The 21,025-nt window shown below is 40.4% G+C and overlaps 2 protein-coding genes across 5 annotated transcripts in view; one reads left to right on the top strand and one right to left on the bottom strand.

Annotated features, from left to right (window-relative positions):
- The window catches only part of LOC130193964 (adhesion G-protein coupled receptor D2), a 219,405-nt gene that overhangs the window by 77,849 nt on the left and 120,531 nt on the right, over nt 1-21,025 (bottom strand). The window lies entirely within an intron of this gene.
- nr5a2 (nuclear receptor subfamily 5, group A, member 2) overlaps nt 1-21,025 on the top strand; it is a 117,105-nt gene that overhangs the window by 42,541 nt on the left and 53,539 nt on the right. For all 4 annotated transcript variants that reach the window (XM_056414832.1, XM_056414833.1, XM_056414831.1 and 1 more), the window contains exons 5-6: nt 1,094-1,213; nt 7,905-8,052. In XM_056414832.1, the coding sequence (XP_056270807.1) occupies nt 1,094-1,213; nt 7,905-8,052 (268 nt within the window). The remainder of the gene's footprint in view (nt 1-1,093; nt 1,214-7,904; nt 8,053-21,025) is intronic.

Genomic DNA, 21,025 nt, shown 5'->3' with positions numbered 1-21,025 from the left:
TTGACACCAGCCCCAATCACCAGTCATAACAATCCTAATCAACAAGTAATATAGACTTCAGACTTGGCCACAGCCACTGTCGTACAAGGTAATAAACGTGTTGTTCTTTTACCTAAGGTCATTGTAGATTTCAACAAACGGACCACTGTACAATTTCCAGACAGCACAAAAATAAATTCCTTTCAGCAGTGTTCATGCTGCACCTGCCTATGTCACAAAGGTTTACCATCGATCCACATTCTTCACCCGACAAGTTGTGGTTGACATTGCTGATGAACATCACAGACAGTTCTCACAGACTCAAAGCACAATCACATCATGACAAAACCCCGGTGTGCCCAGAAAGACACATTATTCCGAATGATACCACGAAGAGTACAATGTTTGTTGAGGGGTGTGGGACGGGGGGGAGAAAGAAAGAGCCTCTCATTCATTTTCCTCATTCCTTCCTTCTCAATGTGGCCTTTTTTAATGATTAACACTGCCAGGCATGGGAAGAGACTAACAGTATCAATGGAGGGGGTTGTTTTGGTATACAGAACCACCGATTGACCTGCCTCAGCTTCCCAAGCTCACCTGGCAGGTCCCTGGGAGCCAGCGGCTGGCATTCAGGAGAAGAAGAAAAAAGCCTACTTAATCATTAGCATCTGTGGAATTACTCAGATGCTGCTGGCAATGGGCAAACAGAAAAGACATGTCAAAATTGTGAAATCAGGCACGGAGCATAGTGCTTAACTGAGTGATGAGGAAGCTTTAGAGCATGTACGGGGGGGATTTTTGAGATTTGTGCGAGGTTCTTAACTTGCAAACAGCTGCATGTGATGTTTGCAGGTTGCTGAGGCTGACACAGGACCTCGACCTTTTGATTTGAGGGTGGGATACTTGATTTGTCCTATGTGAGTGAAATATAATCAATCAAGGGACATGTAAACATGGTATATGATGCCACAATGCTCGGTAGCATTTATAGACACTTTCAGTTTACTTTGCTGCAGTTTAATGCACAATAACTCCTCATGTTGATCTCCTCTGGTTTGTTTCCTAGTCGAGTCAAGTATTGACATGATGTGTTTTTTTTCTTTCTTTCTACCAGGTGGACGACCAGATGAAGCTGCTGCAGAACTGCTGGAGTGAACTGCTCATCCTCGACCATGTTTTCCGGCAGGTGATGCATGCCAAGGAGGGCTCCATCCTATTGGTCACTGGCCAGCAGGTGAGTTGGTTAAAACCCACCCTGGAAACTCTGCCTCCACCCTTTTCAATTTTCTCCAATACCCTGCCAACCATGCTTCACTTGCTCCTCAGGGGACTCTGCAACACCTCAACATTTTCCATAAAGCCTTATTGATCACTCAGCCACTGAGTCCCTGCTTCATTTAAAATAGATAACGCTTTATAGATACAGTATATACTAATGTCACCAGAATAATCAATTTAGCATTTTTTTCTAAGTGCATGAAGACTCTGCCAGTGCATAAATAAAGCACTCAGTTACACATGGAGCAGCATAGTGAGTAGGTGGAAAGATAAATAATGTGGCTAAGTGTGTTCTTTTGTTTTACTGGGGCCCTTAAGGAACTTGGTGGGAGCTGATGCCTGAGGCCCAAATTGAGGTCCTCAAAGCCTTATGATACTGTGATTCTGTTTAGCCTCATACACACACACACACACACAGACACACACACACTGTCAAATAGTACACAGGCAAGACTACTTCGGTATTCAGTGATTTTTATAAACTTCTGCACACTCAAAGGCATAAGACTGCTCATCATGAATATGCCTCTGACCAGTGACATGGCTGTCAGTGAGATGAGAAGTCATACATTATAGATTGGCTGGCTCTTCAAAACATTGCTCTTCAACAAAATGTTTTACAACAATAGATGCTGCTATAAATATTAAAGAAAGGCAAGTGCACAAGGAAGTCCTGCTTAGCCAAGCGTTGGGTTAGATTTAGTAGCTGAAGGAGTACTGGCTGTAGTAACTAGAAGTTAAGTGTTAAGTTGGTAACAATCATAGTTAATTGTAGTTTCTACTTGGTATGTTCATGAGGCCGATGTGCACACAAATATGTGAAGAAAAAACACAAAGCAAAAAGAAGAAGGAAAAGCCAAAGAGAAGGAGAAATATTGATGTAACAGGTAGGGGAGAGCTGGAAAAATGATGATGAGGGCAAATAAAAAGAGGAGTATGCACAATATAAGAGGTGGGGGAGAAATGAAAGAGAAAGAGAGGTAATAGAAATCAATGGAAGCAAACGGTGAAGGAGAAGGAGAGAAAGATGGTGAGTCAGGAGGAGGAGGAGGAGGAGGACAAGGATGAGGAGGAAGAGGAGGAGGAGGAGGGCCTGATGATCAGGGGAGGCACAGGACGGCAGTTTCGTTTGCATACCGTGGTAAATGAACAGCTGGTGTTGGGTGGGGGGGGGAGCAATGGGGAAAGATATGTGTGTGTGTGTGTGTTTGTGTGTGTGTGCGTGTGCGTGCATGTGTGCGTGCATGCGTGTGTGCGTGTGTGTGTGTGAGCTCTGAAACAGTTCATTATTTCCTATTATTCTCTGCATGGCCAGGGGTGACAGCACAGCGATTCCACCAGGGATATTTAGAGCCCAGTAGCAGCATTAGCCAAAGCAAACGCTACACACACATAACAAATCACATAATGTCTGTATGGGCCAACACACAATCAACATTCATTGGCCACACCGGTCTGCAATTCAAACTAAATTGTGACAATATGCTCATGTTCTTGGCTATAGGGATATTCTAAAAATTAACCATCATGTTCAGTGAGTTATTTGTGATGAAATGGATGTTTTTATTTAACATAGCTAAGTTTATGATTTTCTACGTTGCATTGCATCCTTGTCTATGCGTCTGTGTCAGAAACCGAATTTACAAGCCAAGTGAAAAAAGGAATGACTCAGTGTGTCGTCAATTTTTTTCTATTTATTATAATTATAATAATATAATACAATATATGTATATATTCCAATAAAGCATCAGGCCACTTATATCGTAAAAGTTTTAGTTGATAAAGTGTGTGTTAGGAACAACTGAAATGGCAGATATGTTCAGGTCTGACAATGTGTTCAATTGGACATTTTGACCGGTTTTTCTCCCCTTGCTTTAAAATCAAGCTTCTTCTTTGCTCTCGTCAGTCAAATGCTGCACTCAGACTTGAAAGGAAATTCATTGTTCCATCAGATTTACTGTTGTAGCCTGTCAATCAATTTATCTCCTCTGTCTCTTTAGTCCTAAATTTCTTCACTTGCTAATTTATGTCTTTTTTCTTATATTCTGACTTTTTCTGAAGTGCTTTATGTGGTCATGTCACCAACAGTAGTGAAAAGTGTCCATGAGAAAAAAGTATTGTTCTTTATCCTGTCACAGCATCAAACGGAAAAATGTGTGCATACATGAAATGACAAAGATTGCACTGAACTGTTGAATGATTAAACAAGGCCTCACAGCTTGGCATTCAGTTTTTGGAATTCAAATCCTGATATTTTGATAGCACAACGCTCCTGGTGTAGATGAAATTCAAATGAAGATTAAATGCAAAAAACTAAGTTTCTTGGCCAATAGTACATTTATGTGCTTTCAAACATGGTACATTTTTCATCACTGACAAAGCCCTCTCTCTACCCATCAAACCAAGCTCACCTTCCAAATCCATCATTAATGTTCAGCTAAGGCTTTTTATTGCATTCATGATGGGTTAAGTTTTGGAGGTTTATTCATACATTTACTTTGTACGTCTCTCTAGGAGGGATAATTAAGTAGTATTGACTGATTGACTGACACGCAGGTCACCAGGGTTAGTGCTAAGTCTGCTATAGTGACATTATAGCATTTTTCTCTTCTCTCTTTTTACTTGAGGCCAGAAGGCAATAACCCAAGGCATCACCATCAACAGTCCAATCCTTCAATGAAGTTATTTCATGCACAGTTGATTTTATGTAAATTGATTGACATCTTAGAAGGGGGGCAGTGTCTGCTTTTCACCCGGTCATAATTCTTAACCGTCTCGAAGGTGGAAAGGAGGAAAGGGAGTGAGAGAGACAAAGGAGTTATGGATAAATCGGGAGAGGAGGTACAGGAGTGTAGTAAAAGAGAAAGATAGGAAAAACAGGCTAGGAGAAGAGGAAATATGATGTATTGTAAACATTTACTTACATTGTTGACCCTTTCCTGCTTCACAGATGTGAAACATGCTCCAATCCTTCTCTTTACACAATTACAGTTTTTTTCAGGCGCTACCAAGCGTTTGTCCAAACAGTGGTCACATTTTCAAAACTCTAAACACAATTAGCACAGCAACGGTCTTTTGTGGCCGTACCATTCACACATTTCATGTCGTTTTCACACAATATGCAGTCAGTGAACACATTTTCACAATGCTTACATTTTCTTAACAGACAAGCTATACCTCCCAACAAAACTATGGATTGTTTTTGTATTATTTACGAATGTTAACACACAACATCCCACAATGGCAAACACAATATTCCAAACCTTACTAAAACCTCTTCTGCAATGATATCAGTTATAAAACAATATATCTCAGCTGATAATAAACAAACAATTGATTCCCCATCTCCTCCTGATGGTATGTACATTTGGAATGTTTTTGAGAAATATGTTTTAGCAAGTTTTGGATTAGAATTTAAGTTTTGATTATGACAGGTTGAGATGTTGCAGACACCGCCTACATTGACTCACCGAATGTTGTTCAATCAGCTATTGCAGCCGTTGCCCCAAAACATAGTTTATTTGTAAAAAAACAACAACAAAAACTAAACAGTTTGGATTGAACATTTTTAAAGGAACAATAGTTCCCCCACTTTTTATCTGGGCTTGTTGCCGTTGTGTTTTTATTCAGGATGCTCTTGTGTGTTTCTTGGATATTTTGTTCACTGAAAGCAATACTGTAAAACTTTTTCTGTTCCATCATACTGTAAACAGTATTTATACTGTACCTCCTGTAGTAAACAGTAAAGAGAAAAAAACTGATTTGGTTTTTACTGGAATGCTTTTGAATGTGAACATTACATGTGGACATACAGTTCCCAAACAAGAAATGTAGTGTAAAAACAGTGGATTGCATGTTTTGCATGCAAATACCTGTGAAGCTGAAACATAAAAGTCTATGCAGTTTTTGTAATGTCAGCAATAGCCGGTGTTTTGAAACCTGGTGTACTTTGATTGACTGGAAGGAGCTTGTGAAGTGAAAACAAGAGTTATTCTTTGACAGAATAATTTCATTTTGAGTCAGATATCCAGTGTTTTGGTAAAGTTAGTGTCTGCAGAAAAAGATGTGTTCTATTTTGAAATGAAGAGTTAGTATATATTTAACAAAATGTGCTTTTGACAAGAAAATTATCCATTTGGCCAATTGTGCTTTGTAGGTGTGAGTCTGTGTTAAGAGTTTAGAAAAAGTATCTGAAGTATGGGTAAGCGCATGTTAGCGATTGAAAAAAACTGTAATTAATTCCAAATCCGGGGGTGTTTTTAAATGTAAATCTAGGCTCACAGGGATGCTCTTCCTCCCTGAGCTTTAAGAACTGCACACGCCAACATCTACCTTCCCCAGGAAACCTGAGCACAGTCAATTATGGTAATGAATTGTCAATAAATATAAAAATTGTATATGGTCAGCTAAGGACTTGCCTCCCAGACAAATGTGCTGCGGCTGCAGTTATGAAGTGCCCCTGAAAAAGTGTGTGTTTGTAAGGGTGGGGGGGAGGTTGTGTGTGTGTGTGTGTGTGTGTGTGTTGTGTGTGTGTATAGGTGTGTGTGTGTGTTTGTGTTTGGACAGATGTGTTGAACTCAGGCAAATGGGTTTATTTATCTATCTCTCTTTTTTTTGTCGTATCTCAGCATGCATGTTTTTGTTTTGCTGTGTAACAGAGAACTGAGAACAGAGAGATAGAAGTCTAGTCTGGCAGGTCTAATCAGATGGAGGTGACCTCCCATGCTCTATTCATACGCCAACAGCATTTTGTCATGTAAAACTGTTAAACGGAGAAAAAGAACTACTGCCTACAGCATCTTTTTTGGCACATACACCAATGTCTCATGTTATGAAAGACAAACCAAAGCTTTTCACTCTGTGTTGAGATTGCAGGAGAGCAGGCACGGGGATGAAGAAAATCATTACATTATGTTCATAGAGCTGATGTTATCAGGGTACAGTCATGTGTTGCATAGTTATCAATCATTTTTGCGTATTGGGATTTTAGATATATTTTCATTGATTGAAATAACCGTTGAATGGACATAAGCATCCCAAAGAGATATCCACAGTTTGACATACTGAAACCAATTGAGTGGGAAAGCTAATATCTATTAAATCTTCAGAGGAGGTGGCTCGTTCTCTTCCTTTTTAAAGAGTAATTGATTGAAATAAACCATTAATAATTGTCAGTATGATAAAATAACCCTGTTGTCCTCCTTTGGGTGGGATCTTATATATCATATTTTCTGTTGATGATGCTCAAACGAAGGAAGTACATATTGCTGACTACTTTAAAAAAAATCATTAACAAATCACAATTTCTTGGTCTATTGCATTTTCAACAGTCGAAATTTCCTTTTTTCAGAGTTAAGTGTCGCTTTTTATTGTTATATTTTAGCATTAGCCAGCTACTTGCATGAGGCAACAACCAGTTAGCTTGTTGAAGCAGTCTTGGAGGACTATCAAGCTAATGACAAGAATGGAATTGGACTGTCAGAAGCAGAATGCAGTAAATGGAGCAGCCACAGACCTAGCTGCCTCAGCTGTGCAGGCTGCTACCACAGCGGCACTATTTTAGCGTACCACATCTGGACGTGCTGCTGCTCACACCTCATTGAACTGACAGGCTACACTCAAAAAAACGATTCAAGCCCTTCTTAGAGGTGACACATTTAAATATTGTTTGATACATTTAAATAAATCAATTACAAAACGAAGATATTTATATTGAATGGGTGTAACACAAAATGTAGGAATACTTTCATTTATTAGATTTATTTAGGTTTCACTCACAAAAACGATTCAAGCCCTTCTTCGAGGTGACACATTTAAATATTGTTTGATACATTTAAATGAATCAATTACAAAAATAGATATTTATATTTAATGGGTGTAACACAAAATGTATGAATACTTTCATTTATTAGATTTATTTAGGTTAGATGGTGTGCATATCAACTCAAAATACATGTGTTTCATTGAGGACTACCCTTTGTGCATGCGCCTTCTGAAAATCAGTTGTTTGCATGAGGTGAAGATACTTTCAGGGCTGTACGGTGGTGTAGTGGCTAGCACTGTCGACTCACAGCCAGAGGGCCGTGGGTTTAATTCCCAGTCGGGGTGTTCCTTCTGTGTGGAGTTTGTGTATTTTTTTAGTTAGTTAGTTTATATTTTGAGTTGGACAACACAAATTAATTTAATTTAATGAATATCGTTATTTTATTTGAGATGTATTTGATACAAATGAGTTGGACTAACTTAATTACATTGTATTGCACTGATGTGCTAAATTTGAGATGGAGTTGCATATAATTATTGGATGGAAAACCTGCCAACAATTTAATTGAGTTCATCCAATGAGTCATTTCTTTGAGTGTACAAATGAAACATTAGTTTACAACAAAAGTTGCCAAAAGTGTAAATTAACATGACGCCAAGTGGTTGGTTTTCAAGCCAGAGTCACCAGCCTCCACTGATCTAAACATGTTGAGCTATCTATTTGGATGGCTATCCTTGTAAGCCTACTAGTTGCTAACAAGCAATCGCTATCTAGACATTCAATTCAATCCATAAATCAAAGAAAACCTCAACGGAGTATCTTACATCCTTAATGGTCTGGCTTCAGAGCATAATTCACATCCCTATCTCTCTGTTAATTCCAGGTGGACTATGCAGTGATTGCTTCACAGTCGGGAGCCACCCTCAACAACCTGCTGGGCCATGCCCAGGAGCTAGTGGCCAAGCTACGCTCCCTGCAGATGGACCAACGGGAGTTTGTCTGCCTCAAGTTCCTGGTACTATTCAGCCAGGGTGAGTATATGAAAGCACCAAAGCGGAATGTTTGAGGGCGAGATACAGTAAAAGGTTCCTGGGTCACAGGCCTCCCCTGACAAAAACAGTGGAGATGAGTTTCACCTTCAGTTCAGGTCCATGTCAAATAATATTCTAAATATAGCCTTCACTTAAATGGAGATACATATTTCTCATGAGTCTTTCTTTTAGAAGACTACATTTTCTTTTTTCTTCGATTGAGCTTCGGCGGGCGCGAATGGAATAAGGGAGTTGGGGGTCAAGTGAGGAGGGGAGAAGGGAGGAAAATGAGATAGGAGGATGATGAAGTAGAAGAGAGTAGGAATGGTGGGTACCATGAAGCATTTGGAAATGCATAGGGAGCTGAGGCTGAGAAGAGAGAGGGGGCAGGGATTTGGGAGGGGAGGGATATGTAGCCAAATAAGTGAGGGAAGAAGAGAAGGGGTGCGATTATGAATAATAATAATAATAATAATAATAATTCAGACTTGGATAGCGCTTTTCTAAATACACAAAGATGTTTGTGTGTGTGTGTGTTTGTGTGTGTGTGTGTGTTTGTGCGTGTAGGGGTGTGTAAGGGTGTGTGTGTGTCTTCAGATCCCAAAGCTGCTCTGCACTCTCTAACCCGAGGTCAAACATTGCCAGGAGACTGTCATCTCTGTCTCTTACCTAACAAGTATCCAGCAAATGGCCTCAGAGGAATACACAGACACACACACACTTGACCAAACCTATTTTAACATCCTACATTATGAGGCTAATGATGTCACGGTAGCTTCAACCTGGCCCCTGTATGGCACAGAGAGCAGCAGTGGCATACATATGATGAATATTTTCCTCATCCTCAGCTACCCCTCTCTCCATCCAACTGTAATCCACATGGGTCTTACTTTCACTACTTTACTTCTTTAAACAAAGAAAGAGGGATTTATGTGAGGCAAAAGTGCACATATATACAGTCCACACACACTGAGGTGATCAGACAGGATTAATGTTTGTGTTAGTCCTGTTTGTACAGCTAAGAAAGAGGGAGGGATGGGGGATTGCAGTCTGTGTGTCTGTGTTCATGAGTAGGTTTTGTTTGTGTGTTTTTCTTTTTATGGGGCAGGGGTGTTGCTGGGGCTCAGGGTCTAAATAATTTGGCAGAAACATCATCCATAATGAAAGGCTCACCTGAGGGATGTGTATTGCCCCCGACAGTGCCTATTCAGGCCTCCTGTGAAAGAAGACGACACAGACGGCGTCGCGCCGGCTGAGGGGATCAGTGTTGGTGGAGGTGGTGGGGGTGAGGGGTGGGGAGGGGTGAGGGTAATGTAAAGCCAGGAGATTTACAATTGATCTGATGAATATCTCACACTGAATAGAGATGTGAGGTTGAGATACATATATTTACCTGCAGGGAAAGTGCATCATGTGTGTGGTAATGAGTGCATTCACACTCACATATGTGTGGACATACACACATATGTGTGTATGTCCACACATCTACTTTTGAACTACAGGCAGACACAACGAGGGACCATCTTGCACTGACTGACAAACTAAAAGATAAGACTCTCCCTTTGTATTAGCTTCATTCAATCCCTAACACTGGTCGCTGTATTCTCAGCTCGGGCTAATGGGGTTCATCATGACAGTGTGAACTTACTGTTAAGTTTTAGTACTTACTGTGATGTATACTTTTTGAATATTTCCGGAAAAAATAGAATGACTTTTATTGGGCATAACATATTGAACCGCCGCTTATGCCTGCACAATATTCTATAGAAAGTAAGTATTTAAAAAAAGATGGTATTGGACATGAAGATTTTTAGGTGTTGAAGATTATTACATAAACTACCGCTCTTCTATGTGAGTCATGGAGGTGGTGGTTTTACTCCCTCCATCTCCCTGCCTCTTTTTATTTCCCTATCTTGTCTCACTCTATCTCTATCTTCACCTTTCTCTCTTTCTGTGGATGGATCGGTCACCTCCTCCCTGCCAGTAGAGCTCTGGCCAGTTGTCGATAAAGATATGCATATATAAATGTCCCTCCAGCACAGAGGAGACACTTGTCCTGATCTGTGTGTGTTTTTGTCTTTCAATGGCTCTGCTGTCTCTCTGTCCCTTGTCACTCTTTGCTTGTCTTTAGTGAAGGCTTTCACCCTCTATCAGGGAGGAGATTATCACTCTCAGAGCATTGATCTTGTAAGTGTTTGCAGGACTGTGAGCAATGATTGTGTGCGTTGGGTGTTGAGCAAGAGACCCACAGAAAGGCAGAGATGGAGAGAGTGAGTGCTCCGTGGGTCAGAGTTCAGTAAAGGATCACTGGTAGTTGTAAGGTGCCAGATCATTGTTAATGGGACTTTGATTTCCTATAAAAGGTTTACAGGCCTAATAGAAAGACTGGTGACATAAAAGCCCAGAGGTGAGAAGTGAGTCAAATGTTCAAATTTAGACTGAGGAAAGAATAGAAAAATGTAAAAATGTACCGATCAACTTTCCTCAAATCTGATACAGATATGTGCTAATGCATGCACGCATACAGTTTCCATACTGGCAAAGCAGATCCAGTGGCAGAGGTCAGAGAGTGTTCAGCCAGCCACCAGTTAACCCAGCTCCACAGGTCAGACCCCATCAGGTATAATTGGGTAAGACAGGCGCTGCCAGTCCTTGTCAGCCGAGAGGAAAACCAGAGTAGCTGCCAGACCAGCGCGGGGTGGTAAATGCTCCCACCGGAGAGCAGATTTGTGGACATAGCCCCAAAATAATGCTCCTATATTGAAGCCTTCAAGTGTCTAACAAAGCCAGTGAAAAGCTGCTAAAATGTAGAGAATGTAGGCGTGTGTTTTATTCCTCTGAAGCAAAGGTTTATTTCACAAAGTCACATTGGTAGTTCCATTGACTATGTAAACTATGTATTTCCATGTGTTTTGACCCATTCCTTGCTTTAAAGAAGAAATGGGTTACAAACTGTATTTTTCATCTATTTAATGTGTTACAGTAGGCCTACTCTAAGTGATGTTATCTTCAGTCTAGAAACACTGTAATAACACTGAACCATAAAGCCATGCATGTTTATTTAATCTGCCCATTCCAGCAGTTTATTTGAACTATATAATTTCTAAATAAATTAAGGCTTCAACTGATTTTTTTTCTTCTTTCTATTATTGATTAATTTGTGATTATCTTCCCAAATAACTGATTAAAAAAGTAAATAACGACCTCCAGAATAGAATAGTTGCAGCTCTAGTATTAGGGTCTTGCTTGCCTTCCAACACAAGCACAGAAAACTATTTACAATTTCTTCTCAGCCAGTAGGACAAAACGATTATTGGTTAGATAATATGCTGTTTAAAAGTCAAACCAATAAGTTTATCTCTAAATAACAGACTAGAACAATACAAAGCCTGTTCATATAAAAATTTAAAAAATGTTAAACATAATGAAATGATGTGTACAGTAGTGTTCGCTGTTCTTTATTCAAGGTCGGTGATCAAAAATCTGTTCTGTTGTCCATTCATAAGAAACCAAGGCAGCCGGTGATTCAAGAGCTGCCTCAGCACTGCATTAACTGTCTGTCAAGTGATTAGTCAGGCTCTAAGGTTGGAGTTTAGAGACACCCACCTATCCATCCCTCCTGCCTTCCATCCCTCACCATCATCCAGCCCCTCTGCATTGTCTCTCCTCTCATTGCTCTGTCCTTTCCCTCTCTTTTGTTCACATCCATCTTTGTATGCCTCGATCTATCACAACTCCATCCTCCCATCCACCTCCTTCGCTCCTCATTTATCTTCACCCACGTCTGATCTGCCATTTATCTATTTTCCTCCCTCCCTCAGCTTTTCCTCCACCCCTTTCCTTCCTTTAAATGTCTTAACTACAGTCAAACTTGTGTTGAGTCTGTTTGTAATTTTCCATTCAACCTTCGAAATCAAGTATAAAATATAGGCTGAGATCATTTCACCAATCTCTAAGTAACAAGTAACATGACTTTGGAATATATTATATTAAAGTATGTTTTTAAAATGAAATACGTATGACCATATTTAAAACAAGTGAAATAGTGTCACAAAAAAATTTCAGAAGTGAAGTGACTCAACATAAATTGTTACCCCTCTCGCTTTAATCCACCTCTCTGTTTATCTTTCCATTCCTTCACTTCTCCACCCCCTTCCCCACCTGTACTCCTATGCCAGGATCTCTCATTAGCATGTTTAGTGTGCCACACACAAAAGACTGGTTCTGTGCACCACAAGGTCAGACACCAATCTTCTGATAACAATACAAACAACAGCAAACGTGATTAACCTTGATTAGAAAAATACACTTTTCTTTCATTCTAACCATCTCTCTCTGTATCGTATTAGTTTCTCCACAGAATGAGAGAGGAATAAAACTAATTAATTCCCAGACAGCTATGTCCTAATTAAGCAACAGCCGCGGCTGCTCAGAATCAATACCCTGATCCCTGACCAGCAAGCAAGTGAGCTGACTAATTCATGCACACCACCCGCCCTCTCCCCCATAAAGCCTGGCCAATATTCATTTCCTGAAACAAACCAAATCATTTAGAATTTGGTCGGGGATTGATTAACATTGTGAGGCAGTGGCGGTTCAATATGTATGCCCATTTCAACCAAGCAAGGGGCCAAATAATGGAGCATATAACCAGAACAATGCTTCCATTCTTCCATTAACTTACTTAAAAGCAACATAATTGGGAATCTTTTTTACCTTTTTGAGCTGCTTGTTGTGTAGAACCCAAGCTTTTCACAGGGCTGTAAGGAATGGAGTTATCATCAGTACATTTGACCTGATCAATACATGTATAAAGGTATAGGGTTAGTGTGTGTATGGATTGCTCTGGCTTACGAGAAACCTTGACTCAACATAAAATGTGTCTTTTCCTGCTCTCAAGAGGGACCAGGAAACATATAAAATAAAGCATATTTAACTAAAAGAAACAGCAAAAATCACAGGTGTAAAGAAATGACTATAACCCTCTATATCCACAACACTGATACTATGTAGGAACTGGAATTATTTACAATAGTAAAATAGTAAATAGTACAGTGACTGTGTACACTGTGGGAACTAAATTCACATTGTCGGGGCTCATCCAACCCTCACAAGTGAGTACCTCTCAATTTAGATAAATAGAGATAAATTACAGACATTTAAAATTTCTTCGCTCATTTTATATTTACTCACGCAAGAAGATCGTACAAAAATATACCCAGATAGTATGAGACACATGTGTGAAAAGTGGCACGAATTATGCTTCATAGCATGTGTTTCTTTGTGTGTGTGTGTGTGTGTGTGTGTGTGTGTGTGTGTACAGGCAAGAAGCCCCTATGCTCTAATGTATGCATATCCCACAAATTACAGAGTTAGGAACTGGATTGGTCAATGACAGCAGTAATAGGAAATAAAGTAGCAGTGTTTGCAGTTGGGCTAACACTATATATGTAATATATGGTTCATAAAGTGCACTGAGTGAATGCATCTGGTGCCTTTTCTCTGTTTGAAAACTTGGTGAAATGCTTGGCAAACAAGTACTGATTGACAAGTATTGGACTCTTATTTTTTCAAGGCACCATCAGCAGCCCTCTGCCAGCAATGTGACGCAGGACACAAACAAAAAAACTTTGTCCCCGACAGAAGAGCCAAACTCAGCTAATCATGTTTGAATGTACCGACTTTTCTTTCATTTTCTTTCATCTCAGTGTGCCCTAAGCCAATGTAATAATACTTCCGCCTATTTTCTGTAAATCTTAGACGAAAGAATATAACATGGTGTGCAGTCAGCTCCTGATGCCGGCTGCCACTTTGAAGGGAATTCCATGTAATGGGGCCGCCTAAAAGGCTTTCAGACTTTATCAAGCAATAAAAGCTCCAGGTCTCCAGCCTACCACTAATACCTGGCAATACTGCAGCCTGTTTCCATTAAGAAGCAGTTGGGGTGAGTTGTGGTGGTGGGGATATTGAGGATCCCCTTTTACCCTTGACCTGACTCCCCCATTAGCCTCCGCCTGATATACGTTACAATTTTCTGATGGATTTGGACATTTCCCAGATCTTTCCAATTTACAACTCACTTTTTTTTTAATTCTTACAAGGATGTATATGGTGATGTTGTTGACGTTGTTCTTTAAAGTTTAAGTTCAAAAGTATCTGTTATCAGAAAGTAAAGAAACATAATAGAGGCCTATGTTTACATGGTGATTTATAAATTAATATAAATATATATAACATACAATTAACCTTTCGAAAACCATCCGATTTTTTAGGTTTCTGCTCGAAATAACATACCCAAACTAAAAATATTATTTGAATAATGTTGGTGTTATAATAAAGGCAATACATGTGAGCTTTTGTTCAGATGTGTAATCATTAGTATACACTACCGTTCAAAAGTTTGGGGTCACTTAGAAATGTCTTTATTTTTCAAAGAAAAGCACTGTTTTTTCAATAAAGATAACATTAATCAAAAATACACACTATGTTAATGTGGTAAATGACTATTCTAGGTGGAAACGTCTGGTTTCTAATGAAATATCTCCAGAGGTGTATAGAGGCCCATTTCCATCAACGATCACTCCAGTGTTCTAATGGTACATTGTGTTTGCTAATCGCCTTAGAAGACTAATATCTGATTAGAAAACCCTTGTGCAATTATGTTAGCACAGCTGAAAACAGTTATGTTGGTGATATAAGCTATACAACTGGCCTTCCTTTGAGCTTGAAGTTTGAAGAACAAAATGAATACTTCAAATATTAATCATTATTTCTAACCTTGTCAATGTCTTGACTATATTTTCTATTCAATTTTCAATTCATTTGATAAATAAAAGTGAGTTTTCATGGAAGACACGAAATTGTCTGGATGACCCCAAACTTTTGAACGGTAGTGTATATCTTACTGGTTAAGAGTAAATAAAGATGAAACACATGCAGCAAAAATAGAAGTTTCAGGTTCGCCTAAAAAGAAGAAGCACTTTCAGGAAGAATATCTCTTGGAAGGACAAACAGCAAAGGCCTAAAATCACCCATATAATAGCACAACTTGTGGACAGTCTCTATGCAAAATTTGGCTTTGAAAAAGTGAAGCAGAAAGCAGTTAGAGAGTTTTTAGCAAAGATAATTTCTTCAAAATGTGCATTTGGGTACATTTGAGCACCATCTCTACCATTTAAATTTTCGCATCTACCAAACCATATATTTCACTTGTATTACTTATGGTGTTCAATACATCCAAATACTGCATAACGGTCATTTCCCTCTCTGTCGTTCCTGAACTGTTACAAAGGCAGATATCTCCGCCGGGGAAGGGTGGGTATAAAAAAACGACACGTCTTTGAAATCGTTAGAGCCAATAGAATCGATTGGTACCAGAAAGGCAAGATTGACTGCAATGTGAGCCAATAGGATACAGAAAGGCGTCGACATTTCTGAAACATGAAATCCCATATGCTGAAATTGAACTTCCTTACAGCTGATTTTTACGTCTTCTCCAAATGTCCGCCTTGTTTTTAAAGGGACATACACATAAACGGAAAATATGTCAGTTTTAATCTATGGGCGAAAATCTTTTTTTCTTCTTCTATCCACAAAATTAAGCAGCATTAGCTGACTGTAAAGCAATGAAGCAATTCATGTGGCTGTGTTCTTTGGCTCATATCTCTGTGATGCTTTGGTGCAGAATGATTCTGTAAAGATATTCAGAATCTGTGTGGAGTATTTTTTTAATATCTTGTTTTGTTCGATAGCACTGAGCTACGTGTCGCTAGTTACAGAAATGTTCTGAGTGGGCCGTCTCCGACAAAATTCTGATTAGGATATTTTAATGATTATTTTAGTTGGTGTTTGTGTTTGAGTTGTGTTGAAATGGCTTGATGTAAAACATCACTATATTTGCTGATGTTTATTATAATGTTTTAGACAGTTTAACTACAATGTCCAAAAAGTTGCCCAATTTGGGGATTTGTGGATTAAGACAAAAATAATAATAAATAATAAAATAATAATTGAGTAGGACAATGAGGGATATTTATCAGAAATAAATACTCATAATTAGATGAGATTAGATTAGATATTCCTTTATTAGTCCCGCAGTGGGGAAATTGCAGGATCACAGCAGCGGGTGCACATTAGAACAGTAGTAAAAGATAAAAATAAAACACAATAACAATAACAATACTAAATATAAAGAGGAATACAAAATACATAGACAAGGCAGTGACCAAAGTGAATTTTCAGCAGGTTAAAGTGTCCAGGATAAAGTGCTGAGTGCGCCAAGATCTCCAGCGATCTACTGCAGTTTGTTGTGCAGCCTGACAGCAGCGGGAAGGAAGGACTTGTGGTACCTCTCCCTCAGACACCGGGGATGAATCAGCCGGTGGATGAAGGAGCTGTGCAGAGCTGCTAGAGTGTTTTGCATGGGGTGGGAGGTGTGGTTGATCAGGGACGATAGCTTTGCCATCATCCTCCCATCCCGCCCCCCCCCCCCCCCACCTCCACAATATCCAGAGAACACCCCAGCACGCTGTTAACTTGTTGAGCCTCTTCCTGTCAGCCGCTGCCATGCTGCAGCATGGCTGATGACACCACAGAGTCAAAGAAGGTCTTCAGGAGTGCTCCCTGTACTCCAAAACACCTCAGTCTCCTCAGCAGAAATAATCTGCTCCGTCCTTTTTTATAAAGTACATGTGCGTGGTCAGCCCAGTCCAGTTTGTTGTTCAGGTGAACACCCAGGTACTTATAACATGTTACAATCTCAATGTCCATTCCCTGGATGCTCACTGGTACCGGAGGATAGCATTTACTATGGCAGAAGTCCACCACCAGCTCCTTGGACTTACTGGAGTTGAAGTGAGGGCGGTTCCGCTGGCACCATTCCAGAGAGTCCTGGTTTAGTTCTCTGTACTCCCTGTCATCGTCGGCAGAGATGAGGCCGACGATTTCAGAGTCGTCCGAGAACTTTTGCAGGTAGACGTTGTCAGAGTTGTGCTAGAAGTCCGAGGTGTAGATGGTGAAGAGGAATAGAGCCAGAACGGTTCCTTGTGGAGCCCCCGTGCTGCAGGAGACCCAGTATGACTCACACCCCCGTATCCTCACATACTGGGGATGGTTGGTGATGTGGTCCAGGATCCATGCAGCGAGGTGGTGGTCCACCCCGGTCTGCTCCAGCTTGTCCCTCAGAAGCAAAGGCTGGATGGTGTTGAAGGCACTAGAGAAGTCGAAGAACATGACTCTCACAGTGCTTCCAGCCTTTTCCACGTGAGAGAGGCATCACTGTAGCAGGAAGATGACGGCGTCATCCACCCCGATGGCAGGTTAGTAGGCGAACTGAAGTGGGTCCAAGGATGAGCTCACCAGGACGCAAAGATGGACAAGGAACAACCTCACCAGGGTCTTCATCAGGTGGGATGTTAATGCCACTGGCCTGAAGCTGTTGAGGTCCTTGGGCCGTGGGGCTCTTTGGTACTGGTACCACACAGGAGGTCTTCCATAGCTGTATAATAACCACATTTTGGACTATTGGTGACCTAGACTATTTTAAATAGTCAAGAGAAACATTAAAATGAAAGTACAGCACAGTCTTCAACATTTGGAATTGTTTACATTTGGACATTTGTATAATGTAAATCTTACCACAATCAATCTTACAGTGGTAAACAGGTATAGTATTTGTGCGTCATTGTTTTCCTCATGGCTCAAATGTGGTGAAGGTAAAACAAAAAAGAGACCTGGTTTTCAAATGCGGTAAGAACATATTCAATTTCCAATGTAACCTCAAGAAAACATTCTTATTAGAAGAACACAACATTTTCTTGAACAAGCACTTATCACCATCACTAATATGAATCCAAAAGCATGCAGTTTCATCACAACAGAGTGCTCTTTCAACAAGTAGTATTACAAGTTGTAATCCTTTTATTAATGTCAGCACTATGCACACCCAGTAACAGTCACAACACGTGAAATCCAGATACCATCTGCAAGGTAGTAATAATAATAAAATGAATACACACTTTAACTCACTGCCCCACCGAAGCAATACAGGACATATCCCTTAAACTTCTCCTGCCCTCCATCAATACACTCACTAACTACGGTAGCAGTGAGCACAACCAGACAAATGCTCCTGTAAAACTTTTTTTTTTTCACGAAAGAAAAAACCTTTTCCTCAGTTCTGCCTCCTCTGCTCCTGCCCTCCCTGTGGTGTGATTTAAGATGGGCAAGCAATGGAGAAACTGTTGCCCTCCATCTCCCCCCCCCCCCCTCATTCTCCCTCTCCCTTGGCCTTATTACAGGCTGTCAGTTTATTATAAAACATTAGGAAAGCAGAGGGACACTTGCAGTTACTGTCCTATCGATCGGCAGGGATAGATTCTGTGATTTAGAGTCCGCCTCTCCTCGCGCCCTCCACATACTCGGTCTCCTATTAAGGCACCAGCGCTTTGCTTTTGCTATTGATGTCTCAACATTAACAGTTACAAGCTGCTACAGAAAATCAATGTTCAACTTTTATTACCGGCTGCATAGCGCAGAGGACCTCCCGCCAGCTGGTACTTAGCAGTCAAAAGGCGGTGCGGACGGTCAGCTCGGCACGTCAGGTGTTTTCTTAAGGGATATCTGCAGTAATATAAATCCTATGTACAGCATAATGGGGATTTCAGGGGGCAGTTGAGGGCCTAAGAGTTTAGGGGTACAGCATAGGAAAGTATAGCTCACCAAACAAATTAACACATGCTTGCAAATATCAATGTCTGCAACTGGACAGAGAAAAATGTGAATGAAGGAAGTTTTTCACCGAAAAACTACAATAAAATATCGACACCTTTCTTGAATCTCTTTGAACACTACCGTCAACACAGCTCTAGTTCTCTGCCATAAAAACACTCAGTATACCTTAATGTCATCAGGTTAAAATGATGATCGATCCCTTCAACCACCACCACCAACTATCCATCCATCAGCAGCATCAGCGTGGATGTGTGCGGGCCGTAACCCAGGCAGCGTGGCTCTAGAGCGGCTGAGACCTCTCAAACATTTATGAGAAGCTAGCGAGCAGTGGTACGGCAGCCCTTCTGGGACAAACAGCCCCCGGTCCTGTACTCTCAGTCACGATCAATGGAACTCAAGTTCATTACACATACTTTTCAGAGCCGAATGGCAGCAACAGATTTTCCTCCCCCTTCCCCTGATCGCTGGGCAGCACACCACTGGGGCTGCATTACACTAGCTTGTTTACGTGACTGCATGTAAAGGAGGAGACAGGGGCAGATAATGTGTACTGCTGTGCGTGTGTGTGTGTGTGTGTGCTGCTCCCAGCGGCCAGAGCTTGAGGTTATCATTATGTACCTGTCAGTTCGCTGCAATGCTAATGCTAATGCTTTCTCAGCAGCCGCGGTTTGGGGTCCCAGTGCTGTGCTAGCTAGGTTGTTAATCCTCTTCAATTAGATGTTGAGGGATTCCTCTTTGGGGTAGAGAGGACAGGCCTCGGCTATCCGGGTCCCTGTGGAGAACCGGCTCACATTAGTGGAAGAAAACAGACTCAGTACAAATTATGCATACATTGGAAAATCTTGATTTTGATTTTAATGATTTGACTGGAGACTTCATTCTGGCAGTGATTTCACGTGACCTTTTCAATTCAGGAGACTATTTAAAAGAGGTCCTGCAAACCTAATCCTATGATGAAACACATCAATGCTGATGTAAGTGTTGATAGGTTAAGTCCTATGGAGGACTTAAAATGACAAGTATAAATAAATAATTAAATAAATGCATGAATAAATACAAGAATAAATAAATAAATGCTTAAATAAATGTATGAATAAATAAGTAAATACAGGAATAAATAAATAAATACTTAAATCAATGTATAAATAAATAAATAAATACAATAATACATGTATAAATAAATAAAACAGAAATGAATAAGTATAAGTTATAACTCAACAGGACATCATTAAATAAATATATTTTTACATTTCTGTATTCCTTCATTTATTTATATCTCTATTTATGTGTCCACACGTATTTCTTCATATATTTATGTGTGACATTTATGTGTCCGTATATTCAAATGAGCTGGGGCGGTACGAACCTCATTGTTAAACAGGATTGGTCAAGTCGGGGAGCAAGACAGAAGCAATCGATCCCTAGCACTTGGACCTTTAGACGAACAGCGTTTATTATGCGTTCTTGTCTGTACATTCTAAATACTACTGTCACGGAATGTAATTTAAGGCTGTTTTCAGCCGAGAAGTTAGTAGTTTAAGCATCAAATCTGTGGTCGGTTTATCGAGATTCAGCCTAATAAGGATATGCGACGGAGATTTGAAGTCCTGCTCGCAGGACCACTGAGCTCCCCAGCGCCGGGCAGTCAGCGCGCTGTGTGGCTGCCGCGAGCAGCCTGATCTCGGCAGGACTTTTTGAAATGCTTCGCTGGCTCTGACGTCTCCGTAGCGGCTAAACATGAGATATAATTAGGTTTCGGAGGATCTAAAGAGCACAAGTTTATTATTTATTAAAAGATAACGTTACGTTAATTTGACTGAGGGTTAAGATTCATATCTTCATATTGAAGCGACCCTGGGTCAGGAAAGCTACGAGACGTTGTATATTTATTATCGTTTATTCGTAGCCTACGCCAAACGACAGTGAGCACCGCAACACATTCTACTCCACTGTAAAGTATTTTACAGTCAATAATTGGAGTAAATTCATGAGCAAGAACAGTTGATGTGGTGACGTCAGAAGACCAGAAAGACCGTCCTGCGTCCTCGAGAGTCTGGACTCCCAAGACCAGACTCCCAAGACCAGACTCCAAAAGAACACAAGTCTGTACATGGAATTGATAAACGGCTGAAGTCAAAAAGCTGTCTAGGCTAACTTCTGCTAACGGTGAGCTGAGCGAGCCAACTTCAGCATCATGTGCCAGGCAGAAATAGATTGGTTGATTGACTGATTGGTTGAGTGA

The sequence above is a fragment of the Pseudoliparis swirei genome, chromosome 5 (assembly GCF_029220125.1).
Source record: "Pseudoliparis swirei isolate HS2019 ecotype Mariana Trench chromosome 5, NWPU_hadal_v1, whole genome shotgun sequence".
Lineage (NCBI taxonomy): Eukaryota > Metazoa > Chordata > Actinopteri > Perciformes > Liparidae > Pseudoliparis > Pseudoliparis swirei.
The sequence above is the reverse complement of the archived record's forward strand: the minus strand, read 5'-3'. Positions and strand labels throughout refer to the sequence as shown.